We start from the raw sequence: 12,307 nt of genomic DNA on the forward strand, positions 1-12,307 counted from the left end.
ATTTGGTACGTGGCGTGCATGGGAGCCTCGAGTTATCGACCGCTTACGTTGAACGGCACAATGTTACTTTCAAGGACAGATCACCACTAAGTGAAGTTTCCAAGGTGACGAAAGATCGGGGAGATAGAAGAATCGCCCAAGTCAGCCTCGCATTGTACACGTAGACTGTCTGCCATTGACCCCCTTATAATATATCTTAACATAGTTGAGCGGTGACTTCATAACGTTGTTGTTACCGTAAGTTCTTAAGTGTACTGCTCGGAGGTAACATGTTAAACGCCACGAAAGGAGCAGTTGAATACAGTTGCTTTTGGGAAAGTGAAGATTCTCGAGCTTACCTTGCCACCATTTACATCTAGTAGTCGGATATAATGGGCTTTCGAAGCCGTGGAGGAAGTTCATAGAGGTGCCCCAGGGTCCACAAGATCCTATCTCTTGCTGCAGGGACTCTTCGAATGAGCCGGAATGAGGCTAATATAATTCTGGCAAAAGGCCATTCCTGGACGCTTTCACTGTGAATTAAACACTATACAAGACTTCTGTTTGGAGTCTCTACTATCTACCACTGTCTTCATCGGATGAAAGCAGCCGTGGCGAGTAGCAACACAATATCGACTGAGCCTATTACCATGAAGGGTAACTGAACATGTTAGGCATCGATAGACTGAGTCTCAGACACAAAGCTTCACAATGAACACGTACTTCCAGAGAACTCACCGATGAGTCGAAAGAAGCAAGGAGGAGACTTCGCTTTTATGTATTTCTGGAGAGATGAACGAAATATACCGTCCGACTATCTCGTAGATATCTACTTTCCTACCTTCGGGCAGGCGAATGGGAGGACATAAGCGGGCAACGGAAGGTATATTGCTTAATAGAGCTGCCAACTCGGGGATAACTGTGTAAACCAAGAGTGATGTTTTAAGTTGACAGACCTGACAGCTAATGCTTGCATCATACGCCTTGTTCGTCAGCACCATCGCCTGACAACGCAACAATTTTGAACGTTGCCGATATCAGGGGGCTGGGTGTGCTTTGTTAAAAAGTCGATGAGTATCAAGTTAACCAGAAAATTCAAACAATCTCGACAAGTCTCATGATAAAGAGTTAGTTAGATGTGGCATTCTGTCCCCAGATGTCGGATGAATATGGCCCGTCTCGTTCAAACTACCTCTGGCACCAGAATCGTTCAAGATATGGCCTGATATCTATGTCTATCGTAACTTATCGTCACTCCTGAACAAAGCTTCGGAGACTAACTACTAGTGGTGCATATCCGGCACTAATTCCCACTACTGATCTAGGCCTCGTGCGTAGCCAAATTGAAATCGACATGATTCAATGCAAAACTTTAGACAATATAGCAAATCTATCCTAACTCAGATTGACGAGAAAGGCGAAGGATTGAAGACCCTGAGGATCTCACCGCATGACATCATGGCTGCCGATCGGAGCAAAAGATTTCTTTGCCCGCAACTTCTATCAGGAATTCTAGAAACAATATCGTCATGGATCTTGTTAGTACACGTGGAAAATACTTCCGTGCCGAGGCAAGCGGCTCCGCCATGATCCACTCTTCACCGGGTCCGTACCCACCGAGAGCGGTCCGAGAATCCATTTTCAACGGTTGAATTTTATTTTGAGATTACAAAGCTGGGGGCAAGTTACGTGAATGATCCGAGGACCTGAAACAAACGGTCAGGACGGATAAAGATAACGATGTTTCCGAAGTAGGTATCAACAGCAAGGGGACTTGTTTAGCGACTTGTCGGTGAAGAAGCATTACCGTTGTCAACATAACGAATGTGCAACAGAAGAGAAGAAGCAGAAGCTGATTGTTAGAGGAGATGCTAGATTAGTCTCGCCGGAAATAACCACCCCAGAACATGCAAAACTTGGAATGCGAAAATGTCCATGATGACGGACTCTTCGCTAACCCCGATATCAAGGCAAAAAGAAGCTTTCACATCCCCACTTCGGTCTCTTTCTTCAGGCTCATTCCAAAGTCAAACCCACAATCCGTGCTTTGCGTGGTCGGTCAACTCGATGAGGAAGACTGCTCCGCCCGGTCCGATAGCCCTATGTAACCGTAGCTATCGCCAACCTTTTTCTATATAAAGCCCAGCCCAGAAGCCCCCTTCGAGTCGAGCCATATACCCCATCTTTACACAAAACCGTATCTCTATATCTCTACATCCCTCCATACACAACGTCGCAATAATGGTCTCTTACAAGGTCTTCCGAGGAACCCCCGAGGGAAAGATTGTCTCTGACACCGTCGAGCGTGAGCTCCAGAACCACGAGGTCTTCATTGAGACAACCCACTCTGGTGTTTGTGGAACGGATAAGCTCTACCAGCCCAGTGGAATTGTTCTGGGACACGAAGGTGTTGGAGTTATTCGTGAGGTTGGGTCTTCAGTGAAGAACGTCAAGGTTGGCGACAGAGTTGGATTCGGATACACACATCAGATCTGCGGCTCTTGTGATAACTGCTGTACAGGTAAGAAGCCGCAGAGTTTTAGGAAATAACAACACTGACCATGCTACAGACCTTGACCAGTACTGTCGTGAGCGTCAGATCTATGGTTTCTCTGACACTGATAACGGCTCTTTCTCCTACGGCGCTGTCTGGGACTCCAAGACTGTTGCTCCCATTCCCGATGGATACGATTCCGCTGATGCCGCCCCTCTTCTTTGCGCGGGAGCCACTGTCTACACAGTCTTGACTAAGTACGGTCTCCGTTCTCAAGATAGAGTCGGTGTTATGGGTATTGGTGGTCTGGGCCATCTTGCCATCAAGCTCGCTGCCGCCAAGGGAGCCCATGTTGTTGTCTTCTCTTCCTCCGAGTCCAAAAGACAGGAGGCTCTGGACTATGGTGCCTCTGAGTTTATTGTCTTCAAGTCTGGAGACGAGGCCCCTAAAGACTTCAAGCCCGTTAAGCACTTGCTTCTCTGCGGCAGCGGAAATGTCGACTACAGCAGGTATGGACAACGCACCAGCACTTGATTCGTCATAACTAACAAATATAGCCTCGTTCCTCTTGTTGATACTGATGGTGTCATATACCCTCTTACTGCCGCTCTGGAGTCCACTCCCGTTCCCCTGACCTCGCTCTCTCTCAAGGGTATTCGCGTCCAGGGCTCTCTGGTCAGCTCTCGCGACAGCCTTCGCAAGCTTCTTGACTTTGCTGCCAGGAAGAACATTAAGCCCACCATTATGACTTACCCTCTTAACGAGAAGGGTATTGAGAAGGCTCTGCACGATTTGAAGGAGGGCAAGGTTCGATACAGAGCTGTCCTTGTCAAGGAGTAAAGTAGTTACGTGTTGAAGAAGTTAGAAAATAACGATTATGGAGCTCAGATGTGTTTTTTTAAAGAGAAGAAAGCGAGGCTGAAGGATATACCAGCTTGTAAGATTACGAATTTGAAGAAATTTACGTTGGCTGTTGTTAAGTTAAACTCTTTTGACTCATTGGGGTTATCGTGATTTGGTGGAGATTTCGTAAGGTGGTGACGAAACCAGGTACGTGGTGAGGAACTTTTGTCAGCTCGACGCGGGTAGCTTCTTATCCTACCAAATTAAACCGAGAAGCGGAATTTGCTCATATTTACGTCTAACTTACACAAAGTTCAACGGGCATCTATCAAGAGAGATAGTACTTCGCCATAATCGAGAGTATGCGTAGCCTTGGTGACGAAGCGTAGTGCTGGTCTTGCCAAGGTTGGTTCCTTGATTGTGGTTGACCTAAGAAAAAGAATTCGTAGGTCAGAGTAATTCAAATAGTCAGGATCCATATCTTATTGATCGAGCACATCGAATTTCCTTGGGTCTAAATATTGGTTATATCGAATATCTATCTGAACTCAGAACTGCATCACAAACAACCAGTCTATCCTTCCCTACTTCTCCCTGTAAGACGGCGCAAGTTTGTCCTAATCGCTTGGTTGGCCAACCAATCAACTTCTTTCCCCGCAGTTGAATAACGCACGAAAACGTAGTCACCCACGTAAGCACCAACTGATTTAGGCAAATTCGTCATTGAACCTCACCATGAGATAACCAAGTTACCTATTTATGGGATCGTGAAATGAATCTCCCTCGGCCCGCTGCGAAGATGTACAGATAATTCAATCACGGGCACTATGGATGCTAATTCTTCACTAAACGTTCTGCCCGAAGCTGATTTCGGTCCTTCAGCCTCGGGAAGATTTGATTTTACTGTCTTGTTTGAGAATGTTATGCTATCTATTATCCCCTCTGCTTTGTTCTTGATTCTCGTCCCGCAAAGACTACTATGGCTGAAGAGAGAACCACGAAAGACCGTTGAGAATTCCCGTCTTCTTATTAAACTGGTTTGTGCCTGAAGGCTGTATTCAAGATAGTGCTGACGATACAACAGGGCTTGATAACTGTGTATACCGGACTACAACTCGTAATATTGACATACTGGACGGTTGGACCTCTGCCTACATCTAAACCTCAAATCGCTGCGGCGGCTCTTGTGTTTGTGAACGGACTCTTATTAGCCTTACTGTCTTATGCCGAGCATACGCGCTCTGTGAGACCCTCAACAATCATCAACGTCTATCTCCTTTTCACAGCTCTTTTTGATTGCGCTATAGCCAGAACGCTATGGCTTCTAGATGGAGCACACGCAGTTGCGAGGTTATTCACAGCAGCAACCACCGCCAAGGCACTCATTCTCATATCTGAAGCATGGGGAAAAAGGTCCATATTAAGAGCTCAGTATCGCGATCTATCACCAGAGACGACGAGCGGAATACTGGGCCGTAGTGTCTTCTGGTGGATCAACCCTCTGATGAAATTAGGATTCTCTAACTCCCTGACAGAGCATGATCTGTATGTTGTTCGTCTGCCAAGTCAATGACCCAACTGATGAGATAACAGGTATGCCATCGAGAACAGTCTGTTGGGAAAGAGATTGTTCGCACAGGTGGAGAAGTCATGGCGCACGGGTGAGTTCATCATGCATTCCCGTGGTATGTAAAGCTGATAGACAGCCCAGCGAATCAAGCTAAGAGTAACGCTCTCTTTTGGTCCACCATCTGGTCGTCTAGAAGAGTCTTTCTCCTTGGAATGTTATCGCGTCTTTGTTTGATGGCTTTCACATACGCACAGCCTTTCCTTATCCAGAGAACAATCGGGTTTGCGAGTAACCTTGATGAAGAGAAAGCCATTGGATGGGGCCTCACGGGAGCCTGGTGCTGCGTCTCCATTGGACTGGCGGTTTGTGTCTCGCTTACTTCTCTTGTAGTACCCAGACTGACATAGTAAAGATCGCTAAGGCATTCTACTGGCATATGACTTACCAGTGAGATCAAAGCCCTGCCGAATGAAAAGCCAAGGCTAATTATCTAGATTTGTTACCGCAGTCAGGGGTAGCTTGATCAGTCTGGTATATGACAAGACCCTCGATCTGAGCATCACGGCTTTTGACGAATCAAGTAAGAAAACGGGGCTCTTAGGCAAGATAAACAACTAACACCTTGCAGTTGCTGTCACACTGATGTCTGCCGATACTGAAAATATCTGCATGAACTTTGCAAGCATACACGAGATGTGGGTTTCGCCTATTGAGTGCGCAGTGGCTTTATATCTCCTGTACAGACAACTGGGCATGGCATTTCTAGCCCCTATGGTTGTGGCAATAGGTTCGGCCTCTCTAGTGACAATAGGTTCACTTTTAACATGTGATTAGTCTCGACCACTGGTATCTTGATGATAGCCAAGTATATCGCAAACGCCCAAAAGCGGTGGGTTCGTGGTATCCAGACGCGCATTGATGTTACTGCCTCGATGCTAGGGTCAATGAAAGTAAGAGCTCATTTAAAAGGCGGTCGGTTTGAGTCACTGACCAAGATTGCAGGAAGTGAAGATGCTTGGCCTGACGGATGTTCTCAACAACATGGTTCAAAGTCTGCGAGTCAATGAGTTGGACCTGTCCAAGAAGTTCCGTAAACTCATGTGCTGGCGAGTCTTCTTCCGTAGGTCTACGAGTTGCTTGGAAAACGATGTGCCGCTGACTTTGCCTTCTAGAAAATACTATGGAAGCTATAGCTCCGCTCGCTACGTTTGCGACCTATGTGGTCATATCTCAAGAGACAGGCAACCCTTTGAGTACGGCTTCGGCATATACTTCTCTTTCGCTTATCTATCTTTTGTCCAACCCTATGTCCACACTCATACGAACGATCCCTGGAATGAAGGCATCGCTTGCATGCTTTGATCGAATGCAGGGCTTTCTGTTGTCGGATAGTTGCAAGGATCACCGCTTACCTCTTAATGTCCGTCATAGCCCATCCCAACAAGAGGTCCGTACTTTCGGGCTACACGCTTCTGATCAGGAAAGAGCTTCGATCGAGCTGCTCGATCGCTCCAACGAGGCTTCAGTGGCTATTGGCCAACCTCTCATGATCGTTTCGGACGCTAGCTTCGGATGGCCAAAGACTGAAGCACCAGCCCTCACTAACATTTCATTCCCCATCCGTAAATCTCACTTCACCTTTGTTATTGGGAGCGTGGGTTCTGGTAAAAGCACTCTCATGAAGGCCTTGCTGGGCGAGTTGCGGCCGTCCCAGGGATTCGTCTATACGGACGCTCGCCGAATCGCATTTGTTGACCAGAAGCCCTGGATTCAGAACTTGACGATTCGACAGAACATCCTCGGTGTATCCACGTATCACAAAGATTGGTATGATAGAGTTATCCATGCATGTGGACTCGAGCAGGACATTGTTGAGATGCCCGACAAGGACGCCACGAAAGCGGGCAGCGGCGGTGTTTCTCTCAGCGGTGGCCAGAATCAGAGACTTGCACTTGCAAGGGCCATTTACTCAAAGGCAGGAGTGCTTATTCTCGACGATGTCTTTTCGGGACAAGATGCTTCGACAGAGGAGCATATTTACAGGATGATCTTTTCTGAAGTAGGGTTGCTAAGAGAGCTTGGCACGACTGTTGTTTGTGTAACCAACGCCAGTGAGTTCAGCTGCCGCCAGCTCGAAGTGAAACATACTAACATCCCATAGTTCATCGGCTGGCATATGCAGACCACGTCGTTGCTCTAAGTGAACATGGCACAGTCCAGCATCAAGGCACATTTGAGCAACTCAAGAACGACACTGATTACTTCAGTGGCTTACATCTTCGGCAGAACGGGGCTGCAAAGGAAGACGGCGGCTCCTCGAAAGCCAACGACAGATCAACTTCAGCACCTCAAGGGCCAGAAGAAGAGACTGAATCCGCTAACCGAGCACTGGGAGAACTTGCTACTTATGGTTACTATTTCAACACAGTACCCAAGTGGCATGTCCTGTTGTTAGTGACGCTCACAGTCATGTTCGGTGCGGCCCACAAGATGACTGAGCTATTGCTAAGTTTCTGGACTGGTCATTCTGTTATCACTCAACAAAGCGTCAACAACTTCTACCTTGGACTCTACGCTATGCTAGCTGGGCTTGCAATAATTGGCATCATGGGTGCAGCTGTGCATTACCTTGTTGTCATGGTACCTTTGAGCAGCGAAGTTCTGCATGCACGGCTACTTCGGACAGTTATGAATGCTCCATTGTCATTTTTCTCGAGGATGGACGTCGGCGTTACAACAAACCGCTTCAGCCGCGATATGTCCGTAATAGACACCGAGCTTCCATTTGCATTGATTGACCTGGCCATTGATACCAGCGTCACCATCATGTCTGTTATACTGATGTGTGTGTTCTCTGGATATTTTGTGGCGACTCTGCCCCCTCTTGCTTTCTTCTGCTGGTGTAAGTTTCACTCCTGACACCTTTTCAACATTCACTGACAGTTGCGCTAGTGCTTCAGAGATTTTACCTTCGAACTTCTCGCCAGATCCGAATCCTTGAACTACAAGCAAACTCACCACTATTCACACAATTCCTTGACACCCTTCAAGGTTTGTCCAGTGTGAGATCCTTCGGCTGGGTGAAGCAGTTCAGGGAACAACACTTTCAGTTCCTCGACGCATCTCAGCGTCCATACTATCTCCTCTTCAGTATTCAGCGCTGGCTAGCTGTTGTCCTTGACCTCGCAGTTGCAGCGCTGGCTACGATCTTGATGGTTCTCATTGTTAAGCTTCGAGACAGTTTCGAGCCGAAGTTTGTGGCAATGGCCCTTCTCAATGTGACTTCCTTTTCGCAATATCTCACGCAACTCATCAAGAATTATACGCAATTGGAGACTTCTCTAGGTGCTGTCAGTCGTACAAAAGAGTTCTGCACCACAACTGACAGCGAGAACCTTCCTGGCGAGGCCGTTTCTCCACCCGAGAGCTGGCCCTCTCATGGCCACGTGCAGATCGACAAGTTGACAGCTGCATACACCACTTTGGGTGAGCCAGTGCTGCACGAAGTCAGTCTGGACATCGCTGCAGGCTTCAAGGTCGGTGTCGTTGGACGCAGTGGCAGTGGCAAAAGCTCATTGATGGCCTGTCTTCTCCGGATGTTGGAGGTTGACTCCAATTCTAGCATTAAGTTTGACGGCATTGACATCACTACAATTCCACGACAAACTGTACGGGCCTCCGTGGCAGTCGTACCTCAGCATCCGTTCTTCATGAAGAAGACTACTGTTCGCAACAATTTGGTCCCTCGCGGTGAGCAGCCTGAAGATAGGATTCTCGCTGTGCTCAATCGTCTCAAGATGAAAGAGGCTGTAGAGAGGCTTGGAGGCTTGGACAGTATTCTTGATATCGAGCGACTATCGCAAGGTCAACGGCAACTCCTTTGCCTTGCAAGAGCGATACTAGCTAACAAGAAGATGATTTTTCTTGATGAGGCGAGTAGCAACGTCGACGCCAAGTCGGAGCAACTGATCCGACAAGTGGTCCAAGAGGAGTTTAAGGGATGTACGGTCATCGCTATTGCACATCGTTTGGGTGCTGTTGTGGACTTCGACCGAGTTGCTGTGATGGGAGGAGGAAGGGTTATCGAGTGGGACAACCCGAAGGAGCTACTGAAGAGGGAGAGCGAGTTCAAGAGGCTATGGGATTTGAGTTCTGGATAAAAAGAGCAACCATTATAGAACTATTTCCAAGACTTAAACACAACTGTACATGGCCTCAATAAATCATCTATTCTCGATACAGCAATATCGCTCACCAAACATGAATCTCAGTCCCAGAGCTAAAGTGCCAGGTCACCAGTCTGCGGTTACATCTGCAACAGTAATGCTCAGTATTCTTCCACTGCTTCCCGATATACGCAAGAGGTCCCCCAACGATAGTGCATGCAAACATCAATGCAGCCATGGCACTGGTAAGTTTAAGTCAGCTTCCATCTGCATATCTTGTTTCAAGGTTTATACTTACTGGGTACCCCCACAGATTTTGCGCTCAACTCGGGTCAGGGAGAGTTCTCGACAGGCAGGGCATATGACAGCTCGAGGCCATTGCTTCAGCTTTCTCAGAGGAACGACATTGGATTGGGAGATGGTATTGAATGCTGTGATCTCGGACTGTTGTTGAGACTCGAGTGGGGAGAAGAGTTCGATTTTGTTGTTGTCATCTGATGGATCATCGTTGAACAAAGTTTGAAATCTTTGTTTCGTAGTAGTTGCCATGTTTATCGATCGTTGAACAAAGACTGGTAATTATGAAATTTGATATAGACCGTTGCCAAAGCCGTTGATATATAGATTGAACTTCATAGTGGCAAGTCAATTCTTATTCAATGATGACCCCTGTAATTGCGGATGCCTAGAGGATCACACTGCCCAGTGCTCGTATTTCGCATTGTGAAGGCGTAGCCAATGAGACAATGGTTGGTATCAGCCACCGACACCATTTTGGAGGAGCTGAACCAAAAGACTAACTAACTGGCCGGGCAATTATTCCACCGCTTCGGTCTCGAATTCAGTATCGGTGGCTGCGTTTTGTCATCGGGTGTAGGGTGACGAATTGCGATTTTACAACGTAGCACGATCAGGCCAAATCACTTACATTGTATGTTAGTCCTCGAACGCATGCAGCTAGAATACTGCATGTAAAGACCCTGTATTGCTTTCACAGATAGACGATCCTTTGTTCAAGATGAATGGATTATCGTAGGATGCATGGATCCTACTGCAAGCATTTGTGCTCGGGCATACGAGTTGAAGATTTTGAGCCTCATCTGTCGCTTTTCCTCAATAACCCGAAGCTTGACAGCCTAGATGAAGTAACAAAGTTGGTGGTCCTGGGTCGACATGGAATGGATCTACATTTAACGTTGCGGTTAATTCCACGCGGAAATTCCAACATAATAGCCGTCTTGCCACAGCCGGTTATTTGGAGGCTCAACCTCCGTCAATCCCAAAAGATCGCTCTTTCAGCCGTCTTTGGACTCGGATGCTTGTTAGTATACCTCAAATCACATTTAGTATTTGTTGACCTTTGGCCAAGTTCAATCGCGCTTGCTATCGTACGGATAAAATGGGTGGAAACGTGGTCGTTTATTACATGAGATATCGTCAGGCCGCAGCTCTGGGCTTTGGCAGAGGTCACTTCAGCACTTGTCTGTCCGTGTGTCCCTACTTTCAAACCGCTCGTCTCGAAGATTAATGATATATTAATCGGCCGAAGGAGGAATACTACAGAATTTTTTCTCGAGGAGCACAGGAGTGATGTTGAGTTCAATGCGGGAAACATCAGAAATTATGGAGGCTTGAGTGAGAAGCTCAGGCATAGCAGGGTTTGTGGAAGCGAGACATCAGTGGCAGCTGAGCTGAGTTGAGTAAACTAATCCGCTGAGGTAGCAGCTTTTGAAGCTGGGTAATGAAGGAAATTCTTATATACTATAGCGAACATACTGTGAGAATAATATTGATTACGGTCTTTGGCTTGAAGCCTACATCTCACAACATCCTCATGCCGCTGAGCTGCATGGGCCCTGAACAGCCACGGCGCTAAACAACTTCAAGGCATTTTCAACCCCCCAGTTCAGCTCAGCCCAACGAGGCATTCAGGGCGTTGAAAGCACACTTATGCAGAAGAAAAAGGCATTCATATTCTTGAAATTCACGCAATCGGATAACTTTACTTTTCGCTAATGCACCATGAGTTCTTTGTGCAACTACTCCCATCCAGAATTACAAATTACAGATGGCCTCATCCGTCAAGACACAGGCCGACTCTTCCCATACAACCCCGAGTTCTACAACAACGCGACAGGTCTGTACGGCCCTGGCACCATCTACTGTTGGTACATGCTTCTCGTTTCCGTTCTCGCTAGCTGGGCCTTTTGTCTAGCAGACGAAGATGGACCTAAGAAGCCAGGCCTTTCAAATGATCTCTTAGGAGCTCTGGCATATCCTGTATTTGCCGCGACAGACTTGGTTGTGCAATCGATGAGGATGCTGGGGATGAAACAACGCGCACTGGCTATCTTTTGCTTGCGCAATCCAGAGGTCAATCTTGACCTGTTTTGGCCCTTTCAATACCACGCAGCTCGACCTGAATCATATTCCGCCCGATACGGTGATATTGGGCCAGCGTGTCGTCGATATCACCGGGCCGCTGACCATATGCTATTCCGCAACACCGTTTCTACTTATTCTTATCGTTGGTTTCATGATTGATACCGACTATGCACGGGATTGGAAGCCAAAGCCATCAGCGCGCTGGGTAGTAAATGTAGCTTATGGCTACAGCTCACTCATGCTCACAATATTCCACTTCAGTCTCGGCGATATAGGAACCAGCTTCTTCATCGCGCTCTACGAGGCGATGCTACCAGTGATGTTAACCGTCATCTACCTCTTCACCGCGTTCATTGGCCTAACATTTCTTACTGGCATCATCATGCTAGTTTGGTCAATGATCGAGAAGAACTACAATAACGTGGTTGAAGCTCTGAAAGCTCTAGGAGGCTGTATATTTTTCGCGGGTATGCTGGTTGTGCCATCGATGTTGATGATTCACCGAGACCGCAGCACTTCGATACCGGATTTGGGAATCAGAGTTAGTGAAAGGGACCAGTTGGCCACCTTGATTGTCGGCATTGTGACGTTGACTTTTACAGTCGTTGACGTTCTCAGGAACTTCTACCGGGAGAGACATCGAGAAGAAGTGGCGGACTCCGAGATGTAAATGCTTCTAGCTACTTATTATAACTAAACAGGTAGAAGCGCTTATATTACGTAGCCCCTACTTTTTTAGTAAATTATTAAGCAGCTTACGCTTTAATCCTATTAATATTATAAGCCTTATAATATAGTTTATAATATAAACTTATAATTTACTATAAGCTTAGCTTATAATACTATAAGTTACTTAAGTATATATATATA

At 46.9% G+C, this 12,307-nt stretch overlaps 4 protein-coding genes across 4 annotated transcripts; 3 read left to right on the forward strand and 1 right to left on the reverse strand.

The window, feature by feature from the left end:
- Nucleotides 1-2,220: 2,220 nt before the first annotated feature.
- Nucleotides 2,221-3,313, forward strand: FSUBG_11797 (alcohol dehydrogenase; the record flags this gene model as incomplete). Its single annotated transcript, XM_036676517.1, has 3 exons — nt 2,221-2,500; nt 2,550-2,982; nt 3,031-3,313. 3 exons carry the CDS (start codon nt 2,221-2,223, stop codon nt 3,311-3,313), a joined length of 996 nt encoding a protein of 331 aa, XP_036532740.1.
- An 830-nt stretch (nt 3,314-4,143) lies between these two features.
- FSUBG_11798 (multidrug resistance-associated 1) lies at nt 4,144-9,046 on the forward strand (the record flags this gene model as incomplete). Its single annotated transcript, XM_036676518.1, has 10 exons — nt 4,144-4,353; nt 4,401-4,861; nt 4,910-5,001; nt 5,395-5,466; nt 5,515-5,673; nt 5,721-5,836; nt 5,889-6,006; nt 6,059-6,997; nt 7,048-7,788; nt 7,839-9,046. 10 exons carry the CDS (start codon nt 4,144-4,146, stop codon nt 9,044-9,046), a joined length of 4,116 nt encoding a protein of 1,371 aa, XP_036532741.1.
- A 91-nt stretch (nt 9,047-9,137) lies between these two features.
- Nucleotides 9,138-9,601, reverse strand: FSUBG_11799 (Litaf-like zinc finger domain protein; the record flags this gene model as incomplete). Its single annotated transcript, XM_036676519.1, has 2 exons — nt 9,138-9,294; nt 9,351-9,601. 2 exons carry the CDS (start codon nt 9,599-9,601, stop codon nt 9,138-9,140), a joined length of 408 nt encoding a protein of 135 aa, XP_036532742.1.
- Nucleotides 9,602-11,074: 1,473 nt separating this feature from the next.
- On the forward strand, nt 11,075-12,107 carry FSUBG_11800 (uncharacterized protein; the record flags this gene model as incomplete). Its single annotated transcript, XM_036676522.1, has 2 exons — nt 11,075-11,332; nt 11,424-12,107. 2 exons carry the CDS (start codon nt 11,075-11,077, stop codon nt 12,105-12,107), a joined length of 942 nt encoding a protein of 313 aa, XP_036532743.1.
- Nucleotides 12,108-12,307: the final 200 nt, after the last annotated feature.

The sequence above is a fragment of the Fusarium subglutinans genome (assembly GCF_013396075.1).
Source record: "Fusarium subglutinans strain NRRL 66333 chromosome Unknown NRRL66333_c0000234, whole genome shotgun sequence".
NCBI classification, from domain to species: Eukaryota; Fungi; Ascomycota; class Sordariomycetes; order Hypocreales; family Nectriaceae; genus Fusarium; species Fusarium subglutinans.